The sequence below is a fragment of the Crocodylus siamensis genome, chromosome 15 (assembly GCF_052110815.1).
Source record: "Crocodylus siamensis isolate JL-2025a chromosome 15, ASM5211081v1, whole genome shotgun sequence".
NCBI lineage: Eukaryota > Metazoa > Chordata > Crocodylia > Crocodylidae > Crocodylus > Crocodylus siamensis.
In genome coordinates, this window is record NC_143409.1 from 3,425,404 (window position 1) to 3,446,908 (window position 21,505).

Genomic DNA, 21,505 nt, shown 5'->3' on the forward strand with positions numbered 1-21,505 from the left:
CCCGCTCTGCGGCAGGCCCAGCCCCACCCGCTATCCGGGGTGCCGGGGGCTCGGTGGCTCCCTCCCCGCCGGGTCCTCACGGCCCTTTGGGCCTGCCTGGGTTCCCCAGGGCTGGCACCGTGCGCCATGCAGCTCCTCGAAGCCCAAGCACAGCCCGTGCCAGAGCCCTAAACACAGCCGTGCTTGTGGGTTCACGCCAGGCCACGGGGAGAGCCGCCCCCAGGCCTGCAGCCTGGCAGAGGGACCACGATCCGTGCAGACGTGTCCGCACCCCAGACACTGATGGGCCGCCAGCTTCCAGGAGGCCTGGGCTGCGCTCCCAGGCGTGGGGTGCTGCTGCCCTCCCGTGGCTGCTGCGTGAAGCTGGTCTCTTCCACGCCAAGGGAGCGGGCTGCCGCCACGACAGCACCTCTGCCTGTGCCACCCTCCCCCGGCAGGGCTGTGCTGCCCAGAGCCAGCTGGATGCCACGCTCACCTGGGAGCCCGGCGGCTCAGAGCATCCTGCCCTGCGTGGGCAACCCCGCTGGCGCGTGCCACCGAACGGCGCCTGAGGGCCGTGCCCACAGCAAGGGGCTCCGCCACCCGTGGCCGTGCCTCCACCCCGTGGCAGCAGGCTGAGCTGGCATGGGCAGGGGGTCACAAGCCTGGCGTACAGCTGCAGCACGCCCCTGCCTTCGGGGACCCCCTGAGGCGCTGGGTGGGGAGGAGCAGGGGCTGAAGGCTCATGCCCCACTCGTTCCTGGCAGATCACCTTCACGGTCTCCAAGCCGGAGGACTCGCAGATCCCCATCTGGATCATCGTGGGCAGCACCCTGGGCGGGCTCCTGCTCTTGGCTCTCCTCGTCCTGGCGCTGTGGAAGGTAAGGGCGGTGCCGGCCACAGTGCAGCCTGCCTGGCCGCCCCGGGCTCTGGCGAGCACAGGCCAGCGGGCTGCACCCGGCGCTTCCTGCTGCTGCTTTCGCGCTGCTCCGTTGTGCTCGTGCATGCCTTTTGCCCCTGCCCTTCCCCGCAGTCCTGCTGAGCAGAGGGCGTCTGGCCTGCCGCAGCATCCCCTGCCAGGGACCCCTGCAGCAGAGGCCCAGCTCCAAGGCCCCAGGCCTGCCCCCTCCCTCCATGCACGGATGGACTGGAACGGGCCACGGGCTGGTAGCCCAGCCGCGAGCCCCCGGTTGCGTGCTGGGGAGGCGTCAAGGATCCGGTTGGCAGCTGGGGCACGGGACTGGACCGGCTGGCTTAGCGTCTGCCTGTGTGAGCGGCTGGCGTGTAGAGCAGAGGCACGTGGCTTCCCCCGGGCAGGGCGAGCAGCCGGTCCGACAGGGAAGGGCACTCAGGAGAGGCGGGCAGACCGCTCCTGCCGCCACGGTGGCTTCAGGAGGGTCTGGCTGCCGGGGAGCGGGTCTGAAAGCTTGGCAAAGGCAACGATGACTGGCTTGCACGGTAGAAGTAGCACAAAGGGTTGGGGCAGGGGCAAGCGGTGTCCTGGTCTCTGCTGGGGGCTGTACCGTGAAGGGATTTAGATGCGGAGACGGGCAGGCAGAGGCATCACCAAAACCCGAGCGCTGCTCGCGGAGGCAGCCGGACCTGCCCGTGGACAAACCAGGCAGTCCCACACGCAGTGGGTGCAGAGAGCCACTTGTACAACTAGGCGCTGAGACAGGAGCACACCCGCACCGAGCATCTTGCATACAGGCCTGCACGTGTGTGGATCTGAGCACATGTGATCCCCTGGCAGGAGTGGGCAGAGGCCCCGGGACCCAGTGCCCTAGAGTTGAAGTCCCAGCCCGTGCGGTGGCGTGGCTGGTTCAGCATTTTTTTCCCCCAGTGATCACACACGTCTTTGCTGCTCTTTCACCCCCAGCACTGCTAAGCCGGGGTTGAATAAGATGCTTTTCCCAAAGGGGCCCATCTCCATCAGGGCAGGTTTTTGGGTTGGCTCAGGCAGCCCTTGCACCCAGCTTTCACCATCACCAAAACAAATCCTGCTCCAGAGGCTCTGCCCAGCCCTCGGCGCACGCGGACGGGGCAGGCGTAGTCCCCAGGGAGACGCAGCCCTGTGCAAAGGTCAGGGCCGCGTCTCTGAGCAAGCCACCCTGGGGCTTTGTGCAGCCCACCAGGCCGGGGAGCACTCACCCGCTGGGCCCGAGCAGCTAATTGCCACGTCTGATGGCATGAGATGCCTCATCAGTCGCCACCCTGAATTGCAAAGCAGGACTTCTAGGAGTTGAAATCAAAGGGGATTTTTCGTAAGCCTCAAGGGGGGATTAATCCCTGCCGGAGATGGGATTGCACTGGGAATCTGCGCGCTCCGGTCAGTGAAATCCACATTTCCTGAGCGCCGCTATTAACGGATTAAAGCCACGTGCAGAAAATAATTCAGGCCATTGCCCTGAGGCTCTGGGCACTGCCCTCACCTGAGCCAGAGGCATCAGCTTTGCCGCTGGGTATTTCAGCAGCTGTGATGCGTCAGGGAAAGGGAAGCCCCATTGGAGCCAGGACCACAGATTCTTCCTGGCCAATGCATTTCTGCTGCAACTCGGTGGGGGGTTTCCCCAAACCCCCTCCCTGCCACACGTCCAGGTCACCGCCAGCCACTGAAGTAACGCGGGGGTTTTTCTCTTGTCTCTCCTTTAATTCCTACAGCTTGGATTTTTTAAAAGTGGCAGTCCCAAGAGAGACACGGAGCAAGAGCTTGACGCCAAAGTGTTAGAATGAGGCACCCTCGCGGGTCGGTAGCGCGCGGCTAGCACCACCGCCCCATTTCTTTGCAGAGTGTGGAGTATATGATCGTCTCGATGCCGAAGGATTTGCGTGCGGGACTCCGTCTGCATCGGGACGAGAACACGCCTCTGTGCGCCATGACCCGAGCGGTGCAAACTTTTGGGGGTGGGGGGGCCGATGGCCACGGAAGCACGAGCATGACAAGGTACTTCAAACTGGTTTTCACTCGCCCTTGGCTGTGCCAGCTGGGGAGCGGGCCAAGACAAGGGCGGCAGCGGGGAGCCTTGGCATCGCGGGGGTGGCGAGGTTAACGACAGGCCGTGGCTGTAGGAAACCGGACGGGGGCAGCGAGGCTGGCAGCACGGTGAGCTGAGGGGGGCACCTTTAGGGCACTGCCTCCCTTGCCCGAGGTGGATAAAATCCCGCTGCCTCAGCGCGCCTCCTGCCCTAGCGTTTCTTAGCCTGCGCTTTGGGGGAGACGGGCGCCAAGATCCACGCAGCTTGCTCTCGGCTCCTCGATCGGCTGCGGACCGCGAAGGACGAGCCGCCCAATTTAAAAGTGCTCTAAGCTGGCCATCGGCCAAGCATCCTCAATGCAAGGGTCACTTCAGCACAGCCGCCATGTAAATAGCTATCGCGCAGAGCAGAGCGCCGCCGGCATAGTTAGCCCGAGGGCAGCCGGCTCAGCACGCTCAAAAGAGAAAACCTCTCCCACATACCTCATATTGAAGGTTGACTTTTGGATTAGTCCGAACAAAAGCCTGGCCCGGCTCTGTGGCTTCTCCGTGTGCACAACTTAACCAAACAAACCCAATTTGTCAACTGAGGAAGCAAGAGACCAAAAAAACCCCCCCCAAAAAGCTGTCCCAATTGTGGGTTGAACAGGTAACGCATTCATTGCCTTCCTGCTGGGCAGCGCCGTGTAACGGAGGGTCTGACAGAGCTTCCAGCGCCGCGTCTGGGAGCTGGGTCAGGTCCATCCGAAGCTACAGATCCCCTTGGCGGAGGGATTTAACACAGAGAGTTTAATTGGCCTTCTATTTAATGCACTGACTATGAGCGATGGCAGACGAAAGCACCTTAATGCAACTCTTCAGTGTCCGGCTGTATATACTTCTTCCAAAAAATATTTACTCATTTAAACGGAAAACACCACCAACAAAAAAAAAAGCAAAAACCAGTTTGAAGTGTTTTCTACAATCTGTGCCAGCCCAGAGCACAGGCCTCCGGCGGGACGCGGGAAGTGTAGCATACTTGTACAGGCTGGGTGTCACGCAAAAAGATGCTCGGGGCTGCCCGACAGACTCGCACCTTTTGCGTAGCAGAATTATTTAAGCTAATATTAATTTTATGAATGGAACGAAAGAAGCCGTGTCCGCCTGATGTGTAATAAAGTCTGTTAAATATTGGTTTAGTGTTTGTAAGGATTAAAAAATACAGTATTTTAAAAAAGGAAGAGTTTCCGCTGGCGTTCTGTGCTAAACCCCTTTTCACCTCGGTGCCGGTCCGTATTGTTCAGACCCCTTTAGACCAGAAGGCGAGCGGGCTGTGATTATACCACCCCGCTCCTATTTATGTCGGCCCAAAGGTCTTTTGCACAATCACTGCATGGCTCCTTTGGTCTTTTAAAGGGACACTGTCAGGTTAACCCCCCTAAACCCATTATGAACCTATACATTTGGATCCCAAAGGGTCTCATCGTTGTGCTAAAGCCCTTCAATGACTTGAACGAAGAACAAAGTCTCATCTCCTTTTGGATGCTCTCTTTAATCCCGTTCAGTGCTGGGAGTGGCAGGTGCTGGAGCGTCTTCCCCGTCCGGTTGCCTTACGGAAGGACCCGAATATTTTATAGCATCCTGCCGCATCCCACCCGCCCCGACTCGCCTCGTTCTGCCCGACTGACCTTTGCAAAACAACCTCTTCAAAGCGTCCCAAGACGACAGAGGAGCATTCAAAGCTGCAAAAGGCAAAGGAAATCAGTTTGACAAGTTCCCTCTGCCCAGAAGAAACCAAGATGCCCACGACACCGCAAGTCATTTCAGATGCTGCAGATGGAAAAACCAAGCCCTTTTTTTGCCCTTTCTTTTGATCTAACAACTCTTGCTTTTCCTTACCCTTCCTCTGCACCATACCATAAGCAAGACATACCTCCAGGGCAAAACGCGCCACAGCCTAAACCTGACGCCAGCAGGGGCTTTGCCTCTCACTCACGCGGCCGGGCGCAGGAGCGAAGAGTAGCACCCGTGTCAACGGAAGTGTTGCTTTTGGGTCCACGCCTTCCCGCTGCGCACCAAAGCAATGAAGAGCAGTGAGTTTTCTAATATTTTTTGCTCCTTCCAACAAAAGAAAACCAAAGCTAAGGCTCAATTCTTGTTTTCACTAATAAGGAGAAATAAAAACTCTCGTCTAAATGAAGGCACCGGGCTTGTAAAGAACAACCCCCCACCCCATCCCAAGGCTATGATCTTCACCAGCATTTCAAGCCCAAGTGCACACTGCTTTTGTACTGTAGGAAAAGTTCAGTGGGGAAGCGTGAGCTAATGGATAGCGAGTTAATGGTCTCCTTCTTTTAGGCACTGCCTGCTGTCAGCTGCTGTTTCATACGCAAATAATGCATGCAGAGCAGGGAAGTGTGCTTCGGTATTTGCATCTCTACTTTGCAAAGCACTGGGAAATAAACCAGTCGGGTTCATGTGCATAGGATCACCGTTCAGCTTGGAGTAGTTTAAGTCTGTATTATTGTTAAAGAGTTTTCCCTCTCCCCCATGCTGAGCTGCCTCCGGGACTGGGCTGGCCTTGGACCTGAGCAACTAGCATTCGGTTTCAATAAAACCTTTCACCTGCAAGGGGTCTTCAAGGACTCTTGCCCGGAGTCACAACACACTCAGCAACAGCTCTCAGGTCCCGAACAGTGAGGCAGGGTCTGGGGGTTTGCGACTGAGTGCAGCAAGTCACTCCCTTGCAGCCACTGCCACTTGAATATATTCATCCCGCTGAGGCCTCTGCTCCTACTCCTTTCACTCCACATCTATCCCCTTCCAAGCAGAAGCAAAACCGAGTCCCCGGGGAGGATATGTAGGGCCTGGGCCTCCTTTGCAGGTGTCACTCGTTTCTGATGATCAGCTCTACTTGGGATGCTAAAGGTAAAGAGCCTTGGGAGCAGAAGTGGCCCCTCTGGCTTGCATTTGAGCTGGTGCCTCCCGTCCTAGTCTCCGGTTTGCTCTTGGGTTGCTGCACGCAGGGTCTAAAAGCCGTGGGAGCACAAACACCGTTCGGCACGTTCACACGCGGGACTCAGCAACCGTGAGGGCACCTGCAAGGTTGAGGCATTGCTATACACGTGGTTAAAAACACAAAACGTAGGCGTAAGAGACCGGTGAGCGCAGGACTTCCCGTGCCAGGGCCAGAAGCCCCTCTGCTCCGGCTGAGTTTTGGGGGCAGCTCCAATGCGCCGTGTTGCTCTCCTTTGGCAACCCCTTCTCCACCCCTCCCCGTCTCCTGAATGCTCACTGCACACCGCTGCTTGGCTTAGCTCTGCTGCATGACCAGGTCGCTGCTGGCTTTCACGAGCAACGACCTGCCTCTGAAAAGCCGGGCCAGCACACGCTAGCGCTTAATCCAGATCGAGCCCATGACTGGCCGTCCGCAGGACCCCCCAGGCAGCGGGGAACCGCAGGCCGCTGGCTGCGCAGAGCCCACCTGGGGCACGGGCCCCATCGCACCAGGTTCACCGTCAAGGCTCCCGACTCTCCTGGGCCCTGAGTCTCTGCTGGGGGTGGGGAATCCAGGATCAGGCCCCCTCAGCCTCTTTGCAGAAGCTGCTCTGCTTTGTATAAAATACTTCCACGGTGACAACCCCAGGGGACAGAGGAGACAGTCTGATTTCCCACCAGACTGCCAGCCGTGCCCTGCTCCCTCTGTGCACCACAGACCGGGCGCAGTTTGGTCCCCAGCTAGTTTTGGGCTTCCCCCATAGCTCAGCTCATACCAGCAGATCAGCAGCAGTCCAGTTTTGTGACCAGCTGCTATTACCTGGCCCAGCTCCAGTGTCATCGTTGACACGACACCAACCTACAACAGCAAAGGGTTTGATCAGGAGGATAAACACTTGTCAAGAGTGCCTAAATCCCCTAGGCCCATTTCCTCAGAGATACTTGGGCACCTTCTTCACACTCGATAAAGGGGAGTCACTGAGGGAAAGGTGACTGAACCCCTTTGGGGAACTAGGTCCAAGGGGATCTCAATAGGGGAAAACCTTGCAGGAAGAAAAAGAATATGGACTGCATTTGTGCCTTAAGAGAAACACACTGCAGGAAACAGCGCTCTGAAAAATCACAAAAAAATCATAGGCAATGAGGGTTGAAGGGAGCTCAGGAGGTCACATCTAGTCCAACCCTCTGCTCCAAGCAGGACCAGCCCCAACTACATCATCCCAGCCAAGGCTTTGTCTAGCTGGGTCTTCAACACCTCCAGAGATGGAGACTCCACCACCTCTCTGGGTAACCTGTTTAGTGCTTTACTACCCTCCTAGTGAGAGAGTTTTCCCCAATATCCAGCCTCAGCTTCCCTTGCTGCAGCCTGAGGCCATTGCTCCTTGTCCTGTCACCTGCCCCCACTGAGACCAGCCCAGCTCCATCCCCTTTGCAAGCCCCCTTCGAGGAGTTGAAGGCTGCTATTCAATCCCCTCTCGGTCTTCCCTTGCTCGAACCTCAGCCGGAGCACTTCTCCCAGGACACCCAAATCAGATCTCTTAGTGTTTTACGATCATCAGCTCAGAGCTCTGCATGGTAACGTGAGACCAGCCACTCACAGTCACCTGCCCTGTACATCCCAGGCCTTCCCCAGGCCGAGGTATTAGCCAAAGGCAGATGAACTCGGCCATATCGTTTCTTAGGCTGCCCCAGCTCGTGGCCAGGTCCGAGTGCCACCTGCTAAAGCATTAAGCAGCCTGATGTCCAGCTGTCGCAGGCCGGCGGAGGCAGGGGCGCCAGCAAGGAGACACCTTTGCATTCTGAAGACAGGCGGGGCCCAGCCACCAGGGTCTGAAAAATTAAAATTAAATAACTCAGTCTTCATAGCACCCTTCAGCCATGCAGCCAGTGTCTAATTACTGTAGAAAGCCAACTGGACAGCTGGCCATTCGAATGACAGCTTTTCTGCCCCGCATTAGCTCCGCGTGAAGCCAAAAGGTCCCGCTCGGCACCCAGCCGGCCACCAACCCTCCCAGAGAAGCGATGCCATGCTTCAGCTACGACCCCGCTTCCTCAGGGGTGGGGGCCCACCCTTTGGGGCTGAGAAGCAAATGAAGCTGGGTTTAATCCTGTTTGAGGAAGGGCAGAGAAAGCACCAAAGCCACGTGGGAGATGGAAAGGGTTTCCCCACAGAGGGCTCTATTTGCAGACTGCAAACAAGGACTCCCACGTTTTCTCACCACAGATACTCTCCATTCCCTTGCCTCTGGGTGGGATGGACCCTGGCACCACTGTCCTACCTTACAAGTCCAGGGGAAGGAGGGAGAAAGGGCCACTGATTAGGGAAAGCTGACAGCAGGGGCTGCAAAACAGAGGGTCATTGGGCATGAGCTGGTCTGCAGATGGTGCGAGACCAAGAAGGCAGCAATAGCTTGCCTGGGATGCAATATCCTTCGTAGAGAACAGGGAGAGTAAGAGCCACATCTCAGGCCCCGCTTTGCCCTCCGCCGGCACACAGCATCCAACACGGCCGAGCCCACGTGCACACACCGTGGCAAGCCCCCGGAGTCGTGCTCCCGACCTGCAAGTCGAGGGCCACAAGCACGTGGGGACACCTGTTCGCGCTGGAGACCAAGAGTTATTCCAGCGCCCTTTTCCTGGGCGCAATGCACCTGGGCCCAAGCAGGAAGCCACAGGGCCGCGCGGGGCTAGCAGCCCCATGGCAGCTCTCTCCTTCCTCGGCAAGTCGCAGGCATTTCTGCCACTTGTTAACAAGTGAGAAAGCCTCAGGGAACAGGCAACAGAAAACCCTAAACGGCACCGGCCCTCACCTTTGTCCCAAGCACGTTCTCGCCCTCACCTCTCCACCACGGCTTTGGCTCCACTTTCGTGCTGCCTCTTTCCTCTCGTCTTCTGCTGCTCCTGTTCCTCCTCCCTACGCGCTTATCCTCAGGCTGCTGAGAAGCTGGCACCGGGGGCCCATCCGCTGCACCTCTTCCCTGTGGCTGCAGAGATGGCTTCAGCTCTGAGATGAGAGGCAGCAAACTGGCTGGGAGAAGAGACAGGGGAGAACAAGGCAGGCCTCGAACAGGGGACCAGAAACCTTCAGCATTTGATCGAAAGCCATGCAGGCGTGGAGGTCGGGGGATCCTTGCAGACCCTGCTTGCTCTCTCTCAGTTTGGTGGGAAAGGTGGCCTATGGCTTAGGAAAGATGGGAGGGCCTGGCTTTGGGTGTGGGGAAGCAGACAGCAACGGGACTGACTTACGCTTAGGCCAGGGCAGAGCTGCTCCTTATAAACTAGACTGGTAATTCGGAGGCATGAGCTCTCTAAGCAACAGCGCACTTTGTCAGATGCTATCTTAGGCCAGCACGCCGTGTCCAGCACAAGACCTCTGAGGCATCCTGCTTTCACCTTGCTGCCAGGGCAGCGACTTGGCATTCAAAATGCCCTGGAAGCCATCGGAGGCTTCTTTGAAAATAGAAACTATCTAAGAACGGGATGGACTTGGCTGACACAAAGCAAAGTTTAAAGGAGGAAATTCCTCCCCAAGCCAGCAACAGCTCAGATAGTCCAGCCCAACAATCCTGAAAGTCCAAGTCTAGCAGCCAAAGTGAAAGCCTGGTATCAAAAAACAATCGGGAAGCGATCCCCACACGTCTCCATCCCCAAAGAGGTTGTCCCAATCAGCTCCTCCCTGACACTACAAAAGCACCCAGCCCTTTTAGGGAGTTGTTTTATCACTTTCCGCCTCTTGCTAGCCCTGGTTTTAAAATATTCACCGCTGCACAGTCCCTCTAGAAATCTGCATCGACACCATCCCCGCAATGCACGGAGGATTTCATCGACTGTCCCTTGGTCGCACAAGCCCACAGCTTCCATGTCTAACAGTAGCTACAGCACACCCCAAATTACAGCCGGGCACAAGCCCCATCTGTGTAGTCACCGCTGTGACTTTAAACGCACCAACATTTTTATGCATCCGAGCCCACCCCACACTTACCCTTGCAAAGGACTCGCTGCGCTCATTTGAGAGCCTCTATGCACAAGTTGCAGCCACTTTGTTCAAAGCTGTGTGGTTAAACCAGCAAGCCGCACTGCTGAGACACCTCTGCCTTGGTTCAGAGTGGGAGCTAATAGCCTGCATGTGTTCTTAACCAACCAGTTACATTTCCACATATATTAATTTAGGAGTCTCCACCTACAGCTTGCACAGAGATTTTGAGACTGTTTTAATTCAGAGACATGCTCAAGGTGGAAAGAAAAACCATCATCTCTTTTCTTATCCCCACCCCGCCCAGGTATGGCAGGAGATGGCATTTTATAATGCTGCTTGTTACCGTATATTATAGTAATAGCCAAAGCATTCCTCCCCACTTACAGCCCTGCTTTAGCACACGGACGGATGAGTCCAGCCAGAAATACAAGTAATTAAAAGTGGCCATCTGCACACTGAACCAGAAGCACCAATACCCCAGGGGAAAGGATGCCAGTGGAAAAACACTAGTGCAACTGGACAAACTGAGTCCGCGCAGCTAAGTCATGATAAGCCTTATCAAGATAATACTACTGCCGGAGTGGAGAGGAACTTTCCCAGCAGAGGCTAGCAAGGTTGAGTCCTCAGTTAAGACAAGGTTTTGGATAACTACCAATGACAGGGTTTCCACACAGGGGGGAGCTCACAAAATCACTGTCAGCAGGAGGCTTTTTCCTGCACACATGCCCAAGATGAGACATTAATTGTTGACAAAAGCAGGCAACTCTCCACAAAAGGTATCTCTAGCCAAACTAGCTGCTCTAATGCTTCCTTAGCCATGTATCATTTAGCCCACCTGAAACATAGCTGCCTAACCTGCAGGTGAAAAGGACTGCTATTGCTCTTGGATAACGGCATGTTTTCTCTGCAGCTTTTCACATACTGACATCACAGGTGAAGAAAGACCTCAGAGTAGACTGCAATGGAGCCAAAGGTGGGAAGTGACCAGAAAACAAAGCTCTGGAAATGGAAGTGCCAGGAAATCTTTCCCAGCAGACCACATGGTGTCATTTTTCTTCTTATTAAAAAGCAGAACGGGTTTCAGGACTTTCCTTTAACGCCCTCTACAGAAACTGCAAGCGTGTACATTTGTTCCAAAGAACAGCTTTATATACGTACTTCACAAGGGTACATCACAGGTACTTTTACATGGCAGAATCATATCCTGAGAAAAAACAGTGCAAGAGTGTCATTTCATTAACAGTACAAAAATTGTAACCATTTATTTCAAAGCAAGACAGAACGCATTCAGCTGTTATTCACTACCGAGCTCATTCGCCGGCGGTTTGAATGGACATCATATTAGCAGCTGCCCAGGGTTCAGTCCTCATCCCCCTCCGAGTCCAATTGAGTTTCGTGATCTCATTCTCATTATTACGTAAATGATGCACTTGATAAATGTGCAGGGGTCTAAAGAGGTGCAGCAAGGTATAAGAACTTATTGGCTGTGGGGCAGAGTCTAGCAAGAGATGGCGTTCACTCTCCCGAAACGCATGCATAGCGTCATCTATCAGCCGCCACTAACTTTACCACCTAAACAGAAAGCACCTTTTATCTGTTCTTCACATTGTCAAGGGAGGAGGGTCTCGATGCTTTGGCAGTAAAGGACATGAGCTGGCAAAGAACTAAGGCCCACTGGATTCCTTGGAGTTCGAAAACATTTAGTACCCTCTGGGATGGGGCACAATTACATGAGCTTCTCAACCTCTCCGTGCACAGGGAAAGATTGAAACTGGGAGTTAAAACACATCCCATGCGGCCAACAGCAGGAGACAAACTGCACAATACACATCTTAGTAAAAACAGATATCCAGGTCTCTGGGAGACCTCTGATTCCCTGATCTATTTAAAAGGGGAAGAGGAAAGCAGCCCAAGTACAAAATGACACGAACAGCAAATCCTTCCTGCCCACTTGGTGAAAGGTTTCACACTTGCTTTAAGGCCCCAGCTGGTCAAGTTTGGCTTTCTCATCTTGGCCACCATATTGGACAAAATCTGTCGATCTTTTACGCTATGGTTAAACCTACCTGAGATACAAATCATTCTAGGATTTAATCTCCACTTTCCCTCACTGAGAAGCTTGTATGTTTAAAAGTTGCAATGGTCCTAAAGCTTTTTCCTTTCTTTTCTTTTCCCGTAGACAGCTTTACAGCCCCACACAATCTGAGCAGCAGCATGGCTGTCTGGCACTCGGCAAAAATGAGAATTACAGACTCGTTTCACAATTACAAACTAATATCACATTCAATATTTATTTATTTGTAATACAAATAGAAACACGTGTGCCCAGGTCTACTCCGACTGTTTATAAAAAGCTACAGAACATTCTTCCATCGTCTGACAGTTAAAAAACTGTATTTAAAATGATAAACAGATTTTTTTCAAGAGCCTGTCAAAGGAAGTGACATTTTACTATTAGGAGGATCTGCCACTTCTACCAAGGAGAAGTCTTTTCTCAAGGAGCAGCTTTTATTATACAATCAATGACTTGTCAGAAAAGACTTTATTGGTAAAATTTGTTGTTTTTTTTAAATCAGATTCACTACAGGCTTCCATAATGAAAGGAGTAAAAAAAAAAAATTTAAAAAAAGGTAAAATTTCTCTCTTGACTGTAATTCAGGGCGGCCCAGCTCTCCCTGGTTATTGGGAAACTTGGTTTTGAACAGCATCTTACTTCAAAGGAAAAAGGCCCTCCTCTCTCATGAAGGGGGTGCAACATTTGCAATTCAAGGGTGGCCTTTAAAACCGCCTCACCCATGAAGTGAAAATGGTGCATGTTAAGCACTAAAAGACCAAAACACCTAAAAAGCCCTTCGAAATGTGGTGGGGGCAGACACACAAGCACAGAGAGAGACATAAATACCCTACCAGTTTGCTAGGGACCCATGCATGATATTCAAAAGTGAGCAACTTGGCTACGTAAAAAGAAACCGTGATTCAGATTGGTTTGGACCCAATGTGCAAAAGTTCCTTTTTCAAAAGGTTCTTGAGATTGACTATAAAAATACAACAAGCAGAGAGCAGGATTTGCAACTAGTACTAGATCGGCACGTTCATGGTTGAATCAAAACCTGTGTTTCCTAATAGACCGTCTCACACTTCTCTAGCTGTCAGAAACTGCTGCTTTTATTTTTATTTCCACAAAAAGAATCTGATAAGTTAAAAGCATGAATGACATCTTCAGCGCTGGCTGGAAGGCAAAAAAAGATTCTGAGGTCCATGAGCCCTGTGTTGGTTTATATACGGAGACTTTACTTACCAACTACCAGATACTTTCAAATTCTTATTTTCCCCCTCCTCCCTGCAACTTTCTACATTTGATAAAGGTGCTGCATAGGTAATCAGGTGACATGGGCTTTAATGGAAGTGTCTTGTAAATAGCTATTTAAAGCATTCTCAGGTGTAAATCACAAACGAGCGTGTATATTTTTAACAAAATATTTTGCGCCCAGTACCTTTGTATTGTTTTCTTTTTGCATTTGAAAAATACAAACACACACACAATAATGACAAAGCAACTTTGAAATCAAAGTTTCAGAGATCAGATTATGGTTCCATGAAAACAAGAGAGTGGCTCTCTCTCAAGATCTGTTCGGGAACAGAAGCTCAAGACTGAAAGCAAAGGAAAAGAAAGGGAAAAAAAAGGAGTTCAGAAGAACAACCGATGCACGTGTATTCTACTGTCTGCAAGTTAAGTCTGCTCTGGGTAGCACCACCTAAAAGATTTGTTGAAGCTTAATGAAACTCCACAAATTCTTCAAGAGTTCGGGGGATCTGGTTCTGGTAGCTAATGTTATACATCCGTACTGCGCGGGCTGCCAGGCACTTGAGGCTTAGCTTCATTTGAGTTTTAAGGAGTATTTCAGACACCCCCGTTGTACTTTTATCCAGAGGCGTCTTCTTCTGCTTATTTGTCATGTCTGTATGAGCGCCAGCCTCCACCAGACTAATGATGATGGAATGCAGTGTCAAAAAGTCACTGATGGGTCTGTGGTACTGGACAATTATGTGAAGGGGGCTGTTTCCTTCATTGTCCACAGCATTCACATTGGCACCACAGTCTAATAAGAGTTTGGTGACAAGCGCGTTAGGGAAACTGCAGACATCGTTCGTGTGGAAGTCGTCTACCGGCGTGCTGGAATTGACCGCGTGATGCAGCAAACTGGACCCATCCCGCGTTCGGGGGTCAAGATGAATCAGGTTATAAATCTGCTTGTTGATTCCCGACTGCTCTCCTTCACTGCTCTGGGTCTTGGTAGAAATGCACACCAAATACAAGAAGGTAAAAATATTGCATTCATAGTTGTCCATGGCTGTGTGAATATCAGTATCTTGGGTGTTTTTCATCCTGGACATACCTTGTTCTATTTCCAAAACGCTACACCTCAAAACACTTTCTATGTCCTTGGCTTTCACCGGCTCGTTCAAGTGTATCATCTGGGAGAAGACTTGAGCGAACCTCAAGAGATCCTTGTGTGTGTTTCTATTACCTTTCTGCCTCAAGTGTAACGCGTGAAGCCATAACTTGATACACTGCTCAAACTCCATGTTATCTGCATAAACAGCCCCCCGATAAATAATAGGGTGTGAAACATCAATGTTGTCCGAGCCCAGAATTCGTTCCCGCACTATGAGGCCCTCCATGTGCAGGGCATCTCTGTCTTGCCTAATAGACTCTAATTCCTGAGGAGTTCTGCATTCAGTCCTGTTGCCGTAAGCTTCAAGTTGTGGAAGAACCTCTTTCACGATGATGTTGGCGCTGTCTCTGTACCTCTCCAGCATCGCTAAGTATAAATAGTGGTATGTCTTCATTATATCATAATTTTCTCTGTCGTTAGCAAATGAGGCCCCCAGAAGTTCCAATGCTTCAATGCGACTTCTCCTGTCACAGTCAGCGTGAGCAAGCAGTAGCTCAACCACATCTGCCTTGCAGCTCTCTGCAGCCACTTTTAATGGAGTCATCCCATGACCGTTCACCATCATGGCGGCCTTCCACTTGACCAGCTCCCTCACGATCTCTAAATGGCCAGCTTCGGCAGCAAAGTGTAATGCTGTTGCACCACAGTGGGCTTTGGCATTGGGGTCGGCATGCTGTTCTAGGAGGTACCGCACCACGTCCGTGTGTCCCTTGTAGGCAGCGATCATAAGGCAAGTGTTGTCATACTTGTTGGCTATGCTGATGTTGGCATTGTTCTCTACCAGGTATTTAACAATGTCTAGCCGGCCATCGAAGCAGGCAGCCCGCAGCGGAGTCGAGTTGGTCACCGTCGTGTGGTTCACGTTGGCTCCGTGACTCACAAGCAGCTTGACAACTTCGAAGTGTCCGGCTCCCGCTGCACACCAAAGCGCCGTGGCCCCATCAATGACATAACTGGAAATCCAAACATACAAAACAAGCCATTAATGAGGGGCTGCCCTCAGGGAGACCCAAGGAGCACGCAAGGAGCCCGTTCCCCATCCCTGTTCAGTACAGACACTGGAGACACCCCTGGTTTCAAGCTGAAAATGTCCGTTAAGCAGAATAGGACAGAATCAGGGAATCAGCAAGTACCACCACCCCAAAAAGAAGAGGCTAAGCTGTTCAAAGCAGAGGTGATTTGCCCTGCATTGGCCACCGACACAGAACCACCTGCACCACTCCACAGATTTCAACCTGGCCCACCAGTCCCAGGAAGCTTAATGACAAAGGCAAGAGCTGCCGCCTCTTTGCTCTCTGAAGAAGCACTCTACAAAATGAAAGCTTCAAGAGATAAACCCTGGTGTCTTCTCCACTCCACCTCATCTCTGAAGTGGTGCTCGACTGTGCAAACAGGAGCTGCTTCTACAACAGCAACATGCAGTCAAGCTGCCTCTCAGCCTTCACTGGGCGGCCAGACCCCAGCACAGAGACAAGTACCTCTCCCTCACGGCAAGAGGGACTCCTCTGGGCTTTTCCAAAGATAACGTCAACAAAGCACCAATCCAATCCGAGTCATTACAGGCCTGAAAGTCCAAATGGGCACCAGTGACCATGAGGAATACTCCCAGGTGCGTCTGCAGGAGCAGGTTGTGAGCCGCCACTTGAGAGCACGGGCTGGGGACTGCTGAAATAAAGGGACTTTATGGCCAGATTCTGATAGCTGTACTCATTGTTAGCAGATCCCCATCCCACAGAGTCCTGCAGCAAACACTGGGACTTCCTTTGCATTAAAAATCAGGTAAGGATTTCAGACCCTGGCATAAGAGCAGACGATTGCTCTTGGACAGAAGGGATTTAACTGATGCAGCCTAATGCACACGTGTGTGCAGGGCAAGACTGTGGGCTGCACGAGTCCAACTGTGACAAGAATGACATGCGTGCTGAGCATGCTCGCAACCTGCCTTCCCCAGCACAGCATCCTCAGTGGGTCTAGGGAGGGGTGGGCTCATCCCCGCTGATGGCAGGGAGAAAGTTTATATTAAAAGGCCTGCCCTGGGCTGGAGAAGCCACAGTGACCACAGGCCACCAATGACAGTCAGGTCAAACATAGCAGTGACCGCTCTGTGCCAGGGCCTGTAATAATATTCCCCTCTCTCACCCCAGCAGCAACAGGGAAGCCAGCTTGGGAAGCCTGAAATTGCTCTTAGAACAGCCTTTGCTGCCTGGCTAGGGTTAGACAGGGGATTTTGCTAAAAGCCGTTTCTGAGCACTCTCCTGTCACAACAGCACTGCAGTAAGAGGCTTTTGAAACATGGGCGGTAACTCAGGGGAAGAAGAGGACTCTCAGAATAACCAGCAGAGCCAGGTAGGAGTCACTTGGCAACCGGGTACCATTTCCAGATACCACTTCCACGCGCTGCTAAACCTAGGCATGACGTAACCGTGGGAGGACTCGGTGGCCACAGAATTAAGGCCAAGTTGACCAGCTAAGGTCACCGTGCTCCAGGCCGGCAGCCTCCCAAACTTACAGCAATGTAACTTTCAAAGCAACACTTCACATGGGCAACGAGACAGTGCTAATTAGCCTGCCCCAAGCACCACACAGCCCCGGCCGCAATGGTTCCTGGTAAGGAGGTGGCTGGCCTGGAGCATTGCCACCTGCCTGACAGCTCTGGAGAATGGCACATTTACCATGTAGACACAGCTCCAGGTTCATCTAGGAAAACACTTCACATAGCTACAATCCCGCCCACCCCTATGCCCTTCAAACCGGAGGTGCATGCATGGGAACACAGAACGGGGAGAGAGCCCCCAGCGCTGGGTCCTGCCATCCTAGGAGCCTCGTCACAGAGGGCAAGTCCAAAAGGCTCCTCAGAAACATCTGTTCCAGCTGCTTTTGCACACTCACAGACATCCACTCACAACAAACCAGCCTCTTTCATACAAACGACCCAACCTGCCACGTGCCACAGGAGAGCCAGAGAGGCGACTAGCACCTTGCACCGGGGCAGGTGGGCATTAAAACAATGCAGGTTCAACAGCTGTGATGTCAACTCTCAAACGCACACACTCCAGGGTCAGGGATGAGAGTAGCCCACAAATAAGGATGTTGAACCCAACTATTTTCGTTCCCTTTGGAGGAAAGTTTCTTCTCCAGCCCTCAGTCCTGTCTTATGTACCACGCAGCATCTGGCACTGGCCAGACTGCACGTACTCAGTCTGTCTGCGTACAGGAATGCTCTGTGAGCCCACGTATAGTAAGACTGCTCTACCGTCCTGCTGTGCCCATCTCAGTCTTAAGGGCATTGCAAATCCTCAACTACAGAGACAAGGAAATGAGAGTAGAGCTGACAAAACGAGAGAACTGAGGAGCTGTGCACCTTGCCCAGAACATGCACCAGCTCAGGGCCAGGCAACCCAGGCAAAACGCATTGAGGTGTCTTTAGACAAAAGGTTCATAAAACCCACTTCCCGCACATCGCAAACAGGCAGAGCAGGTACGGTGACTGAAGGCTCCTAAACCACTGTTAATCTGTTTAAGCCTGTGTGGCCGGTGCGCAATCAAAGCATCCGTTTTGAGGCAGCACATCCCAACTGGGCCAAGCACGGAATACAACATGCTACAAACAGCCACACAACCTCAGCATGCGAGTCTCTCATGTCTCAAGCTAAGCCGGGCCTATCACTAGCTGACAACACCATCTACCTGCTGTGAAGCAATTTGGTAGGCAGCACTCTTTTCTCTCCGTGATGAACCACAGCTGTTATTGTCAACAAGCACCAAAACTGTTCACAGATTCAGAGGTGCTTGGGTTGGAAGGGACCTCGGAAGACCATCAAGACCAACCCCCTGCCCTGGGCAGGAAAGAGCGCTGGGGTCAGACGACCCAGCCAGGTGCATGTCCAGGCTCCTCTTAAAGACCCCCAGGGTAGGGGAGAGCACCACCTCGCTTGGGAGCCCCTTCCAGATTCTGGCAACCCTTACCGTAAAAACGTTCTTCCTGATGTCTAACCTGAATGTGCTCTCCGTCAGTTTGCAGCCATTGTGCCTAGTCACTCCAAGGGGTGCCCTGGTAAACAGAGCATCTCGTATTCCTTGCTGCCCCCCTGCCGCCAATAAATTGGTAGGTGGCCACAAGATCACCTCTCAGCCTTCTCTTGTGGAGGCTGAAGAGATCCAGGTCCCTCAATCTCTCCTGGTAGGGCTTTGCCTGCGGGCCCCTACCTAACCATACAAGTGGCCTCCTCTGAACCCTCTCGAGGTTGTCCAAATCCCTCTTGAAGTGCAGTGCCCAAACCTAGACACAATACTCCAGCTGCGGCCTGACCAGTGCCGCACAGAGGAGAAGGATCACCTACCTGGACCTGTTTGTCAAGCACCTGCTAATGCATGATAAAGTGCAGTTAGCTTTACTAATCGCTTTGTCAAATTGATGACTCGTGTTCATCTTGAAGTCAACTATGACTCCAAAATCCCTTTCCATTGCTGTGCTACTGAGAAGGTCCTCCCCCCGCCTGTAAGTGTGCTGGCGAGTCCTTCCCCCCAGGTGCAGCACCTTGCACTTGTCCTTGCTGAACTGCATCCTACTCTGTTCAGCCCTTTCCAACCTGTCCAGATCTGTCTGGATCCATTCCCTACCTTCTGGTGTGTTAACTTTAGCCCATAATTTGGTATCATCAACAAATTTGGACAGGTTGGTGGACCTTTTCCAGAGGTGGGAAATCAAACCTTTGTGAATAAAAATGATGCCCAGATGTTATTTCTCCAGAAGGAGACACAACAGCTCCAGTGCCCTGGCTAAAAGTAGGCACAGTCTCTCTCCCCTTAAATTCATCCTACAGTTTCAATTGGGTAGTGTCAGGTCCTCTAGTTCTTGTCCTGAACTGCTGTGTAACACTGTTGTGAACAGAAATTCATTAATCTACTGAACACTAAATACCAGGGACTTCGCAGAGACACTGACTTCATGGTTCATTGCAATCTACTTGACACTTGCTAATCTCCGCACTTCGCAGGTGATAACGACCCTCCTGAACATGTTCTTCCATGATCAGGTTTTCTCTGCCTCCCTCAAGATCATTTTTCTTAGCATCTGGTTTTATTTACACGTGGAGTTTTACATAGCTCTGCTGTGCCAGCTTCTTTCCGAAAAGCCTCAAGAAGGGCCCCATGACACCCAAAAGCTTGTCTCGCATGCAGCTGGACCAATACATCACCCATGCGAATTCTCGCCTCTCTGCGCGTTGCATTTCATGGATGGAGAACATGCAGTTCCCTGCAGAGCTCTATGAGCTGAAACATGCTGCTAGGAGAGCCGTTCACTGCTGTAACTTGACTTGGCACCGCTTAGTCCAAAGCAGCGGGGGAACGAATGGCCCCTCGGGCACCAGAAAAGAGAGTTCGATACGAATACAGATGATACGTGGTCAGCGAATGCCCCAAAGCCTCGCGTGACCCACAGTAGTGGTGACGTCACAGAATGAGACGTGTTCTGCTAAACACTAGAGCGAGCTGGTCTGCGTCTCAGCTGGGGACCCAGGTAAATTATTAGTTTGTCCCACACCCTTGCTACATGTACAAATTAAACTGGACAAAACCAGCTATCAAGCTCTTACATGCTTTCAAGCACTCGCCTTATAGCCGGTTGGCTCTTTTTATAGCCAAGCAGCTATTTTTAGGGTGTGATAATTACTTTGCACATGTGACCAGTCTAAATTTATTGCGTGTTTCACCAGTTAGTTGCATAATATAGCAGGGGCCTTAAAGAAGGAAAAACGAGTGTGAGTGGTTCAGCCCAGACAGGTAGGACGGCAGGTGGAAGACGGTTCCCCAAGCCTCACCGGTTATGACTCTCCTGAGCAAAGAGCGGCCATTCCCTGGGTCTGACCTAGGTGCTTTGCGGCGTGCCAAGGCTGTGGCAGGGACGTGAGTCTATCGGGCCTATCGCATCAAGCCAGGACGACTCAAGTCTATCCAAGGGGGCCCCCAAGTCTATCCCAGGAAACCTTAAAACCCAGATCTGGGTCTTACCCAGTGTCCTGTCATACGGCGGCACAGATCGGAGGCTGACCAGGAGAGCGAACAGGGGATTTTCCCCCTCTGTTTCTCTCTCATTTGTAGCATTCAAGGTCTAGGACGGGCTGATTCCCACGCCCTTTCCTCCCTGTTTGAATCTGGCTAAACTTCGTTTCCGCCACGCCTTGGAGAAAGGAACTCCCTCGTGTTGGTTTCCGCCCGACGACGACAACCCGTCGGCGCCCCCTCGTCCTTGGCTCCCGGCCGCAGGGGGTTGGCGGCTGGTCGCCGAGGCGGCGCATACGTACCCATCGAAGCGCACGGTGCCCGTCTGCTGCGTCTGCACGCGGTAGTGCTCCAGGAGCAGGCGCACCACCTTGGCGTGGCCGTTGCGGGCGGCCACAATGAGGGGCGTGGAGCGCTGCCCGCCATGCTGGCTCACGTAGCCCAGCAGGTACCGGATGTCGCTCTCGGAGCGGTTCAGAAGCAGAGCCGCCAGCGTCAGCACCCGCCCCTCGCTGGCCGCCTTGTACACGTAGCCGGCCAGGCCCTCCATGGCAGCCCGCGGCCCCCTGCCCACGGACGCCTCCGCCGCCGACGCCCCCTCCTCCTCCGCCCTGCCCGGCAGGGGCGCGGCCGGGGGCACATGCGGCCCCCGCAGGCTCAGCCGCCCCCACAGCCCCGCCAGCCCCCCCGCACGAGGGGTCGGGGTCAGGGGTCACCCTGCCCCTCCCCCGCTGCTCCCTGGGGGCAGGGGAAGTGCCCCCCCACGGGAGGCCGGGGTGGCGGGGGGGAAACTCCTCTGGCTACGGGTGGCAGGAGGGGTCCCAAGATCCCGCCGGGAGCGCGAGCGGCCAGGCCGGAGGCGGAAGTGACGCCCCCGCTACGGGGGCCCGGCGGGGCCGCTCCCTCGGGCCGCAGGTGTCGCGCGCCGGCCCCACCCCTCCCCCCGCGCCGCCGCGGCCGCCGCCTCCGGAAACGGAACCGGAAGTGGCCGCGCCGGCCCCGCCCCCGAGCACGGCCCGGCGGGAAACAGCGGCCCGAGGCCCGCGTTCCGGGGCCGTCGGCAGGGGACGCACGCGCCCATGCACACGCATGAACTCGCACATATGCATACATGCACACACACATACGTGCACATGCAC

At 53.3% G+C, this 21,505-nt stretch overlaps 2 protein-coding genes and 1 long non-coding RNA gene across 4 annotated transcripts in view; 1 reads left to right on the top strand and 2 right to left on the bottom strand.

Annotated features, from left to right (window-relative positions):
- ITGA11 (integrin subunit alpha 11) overlaps positions 1-12,544 on the top strand; it is a 150,820-nt gene extending 138,276 nt beyond the window's left edge. The window contains exons 29-30 of one of the 2 annotated variants that reach the window (XM_090029026.1): positions 747-860; positions 10,817-12,544. In XM_090029026.1, the coding sequence (XP_089885152.1) occupies positions 747-860; positions 10,817-10,831 (129 nt within the window). In that variant the 3' untranslated portion in view covers positions 10,832-12,544. Of the gene's footprint in view, positions 1-746; positions 861-2,640; positions 4,151-10,816 lie in introns of those variants that run through there. The other variant, XM_090029025.1, reaches the window with a different exon arrangement.
- On the bottom strand, positions 4,336-9,244 carry LOC149852013 (uncharacterized). Its single transcript, XR_016439329.1, has 3 exons — positions 8,770-9,244; positions 5,559-7,760; positions 4,336-5,001 (listed from the first exon to the last, which is right to left on the bottom strand). It is a non-coding gene; the product is annotated as an uncharacterized LOC149852013 (long non-coding RNA).
- Positions 11,034-21,318, bottom strand: FEM1B (fem-1 homolog B). Its single transcript, XM_090029027.1, has 2 exons — positions 20,669-21,318; positions 11,034-15,316 (listed from the first exon to the last, which is right to left on the bottom strand). The coding sequence occupies exons 1-2, from the start codon at positions 20,914-20,916 to the stop codon at positions 13,681-13,683; spliced, it is 1,884 nt and encodes a 627-aa protein (XP_089885153.1). The 5' UTR covers positions 20,917-21,318; the 3' UTR covers positions 11,034-13,680.
- Between the last annotated feature and the right edge of the window lie 187 nt (positions 21,319-21,505).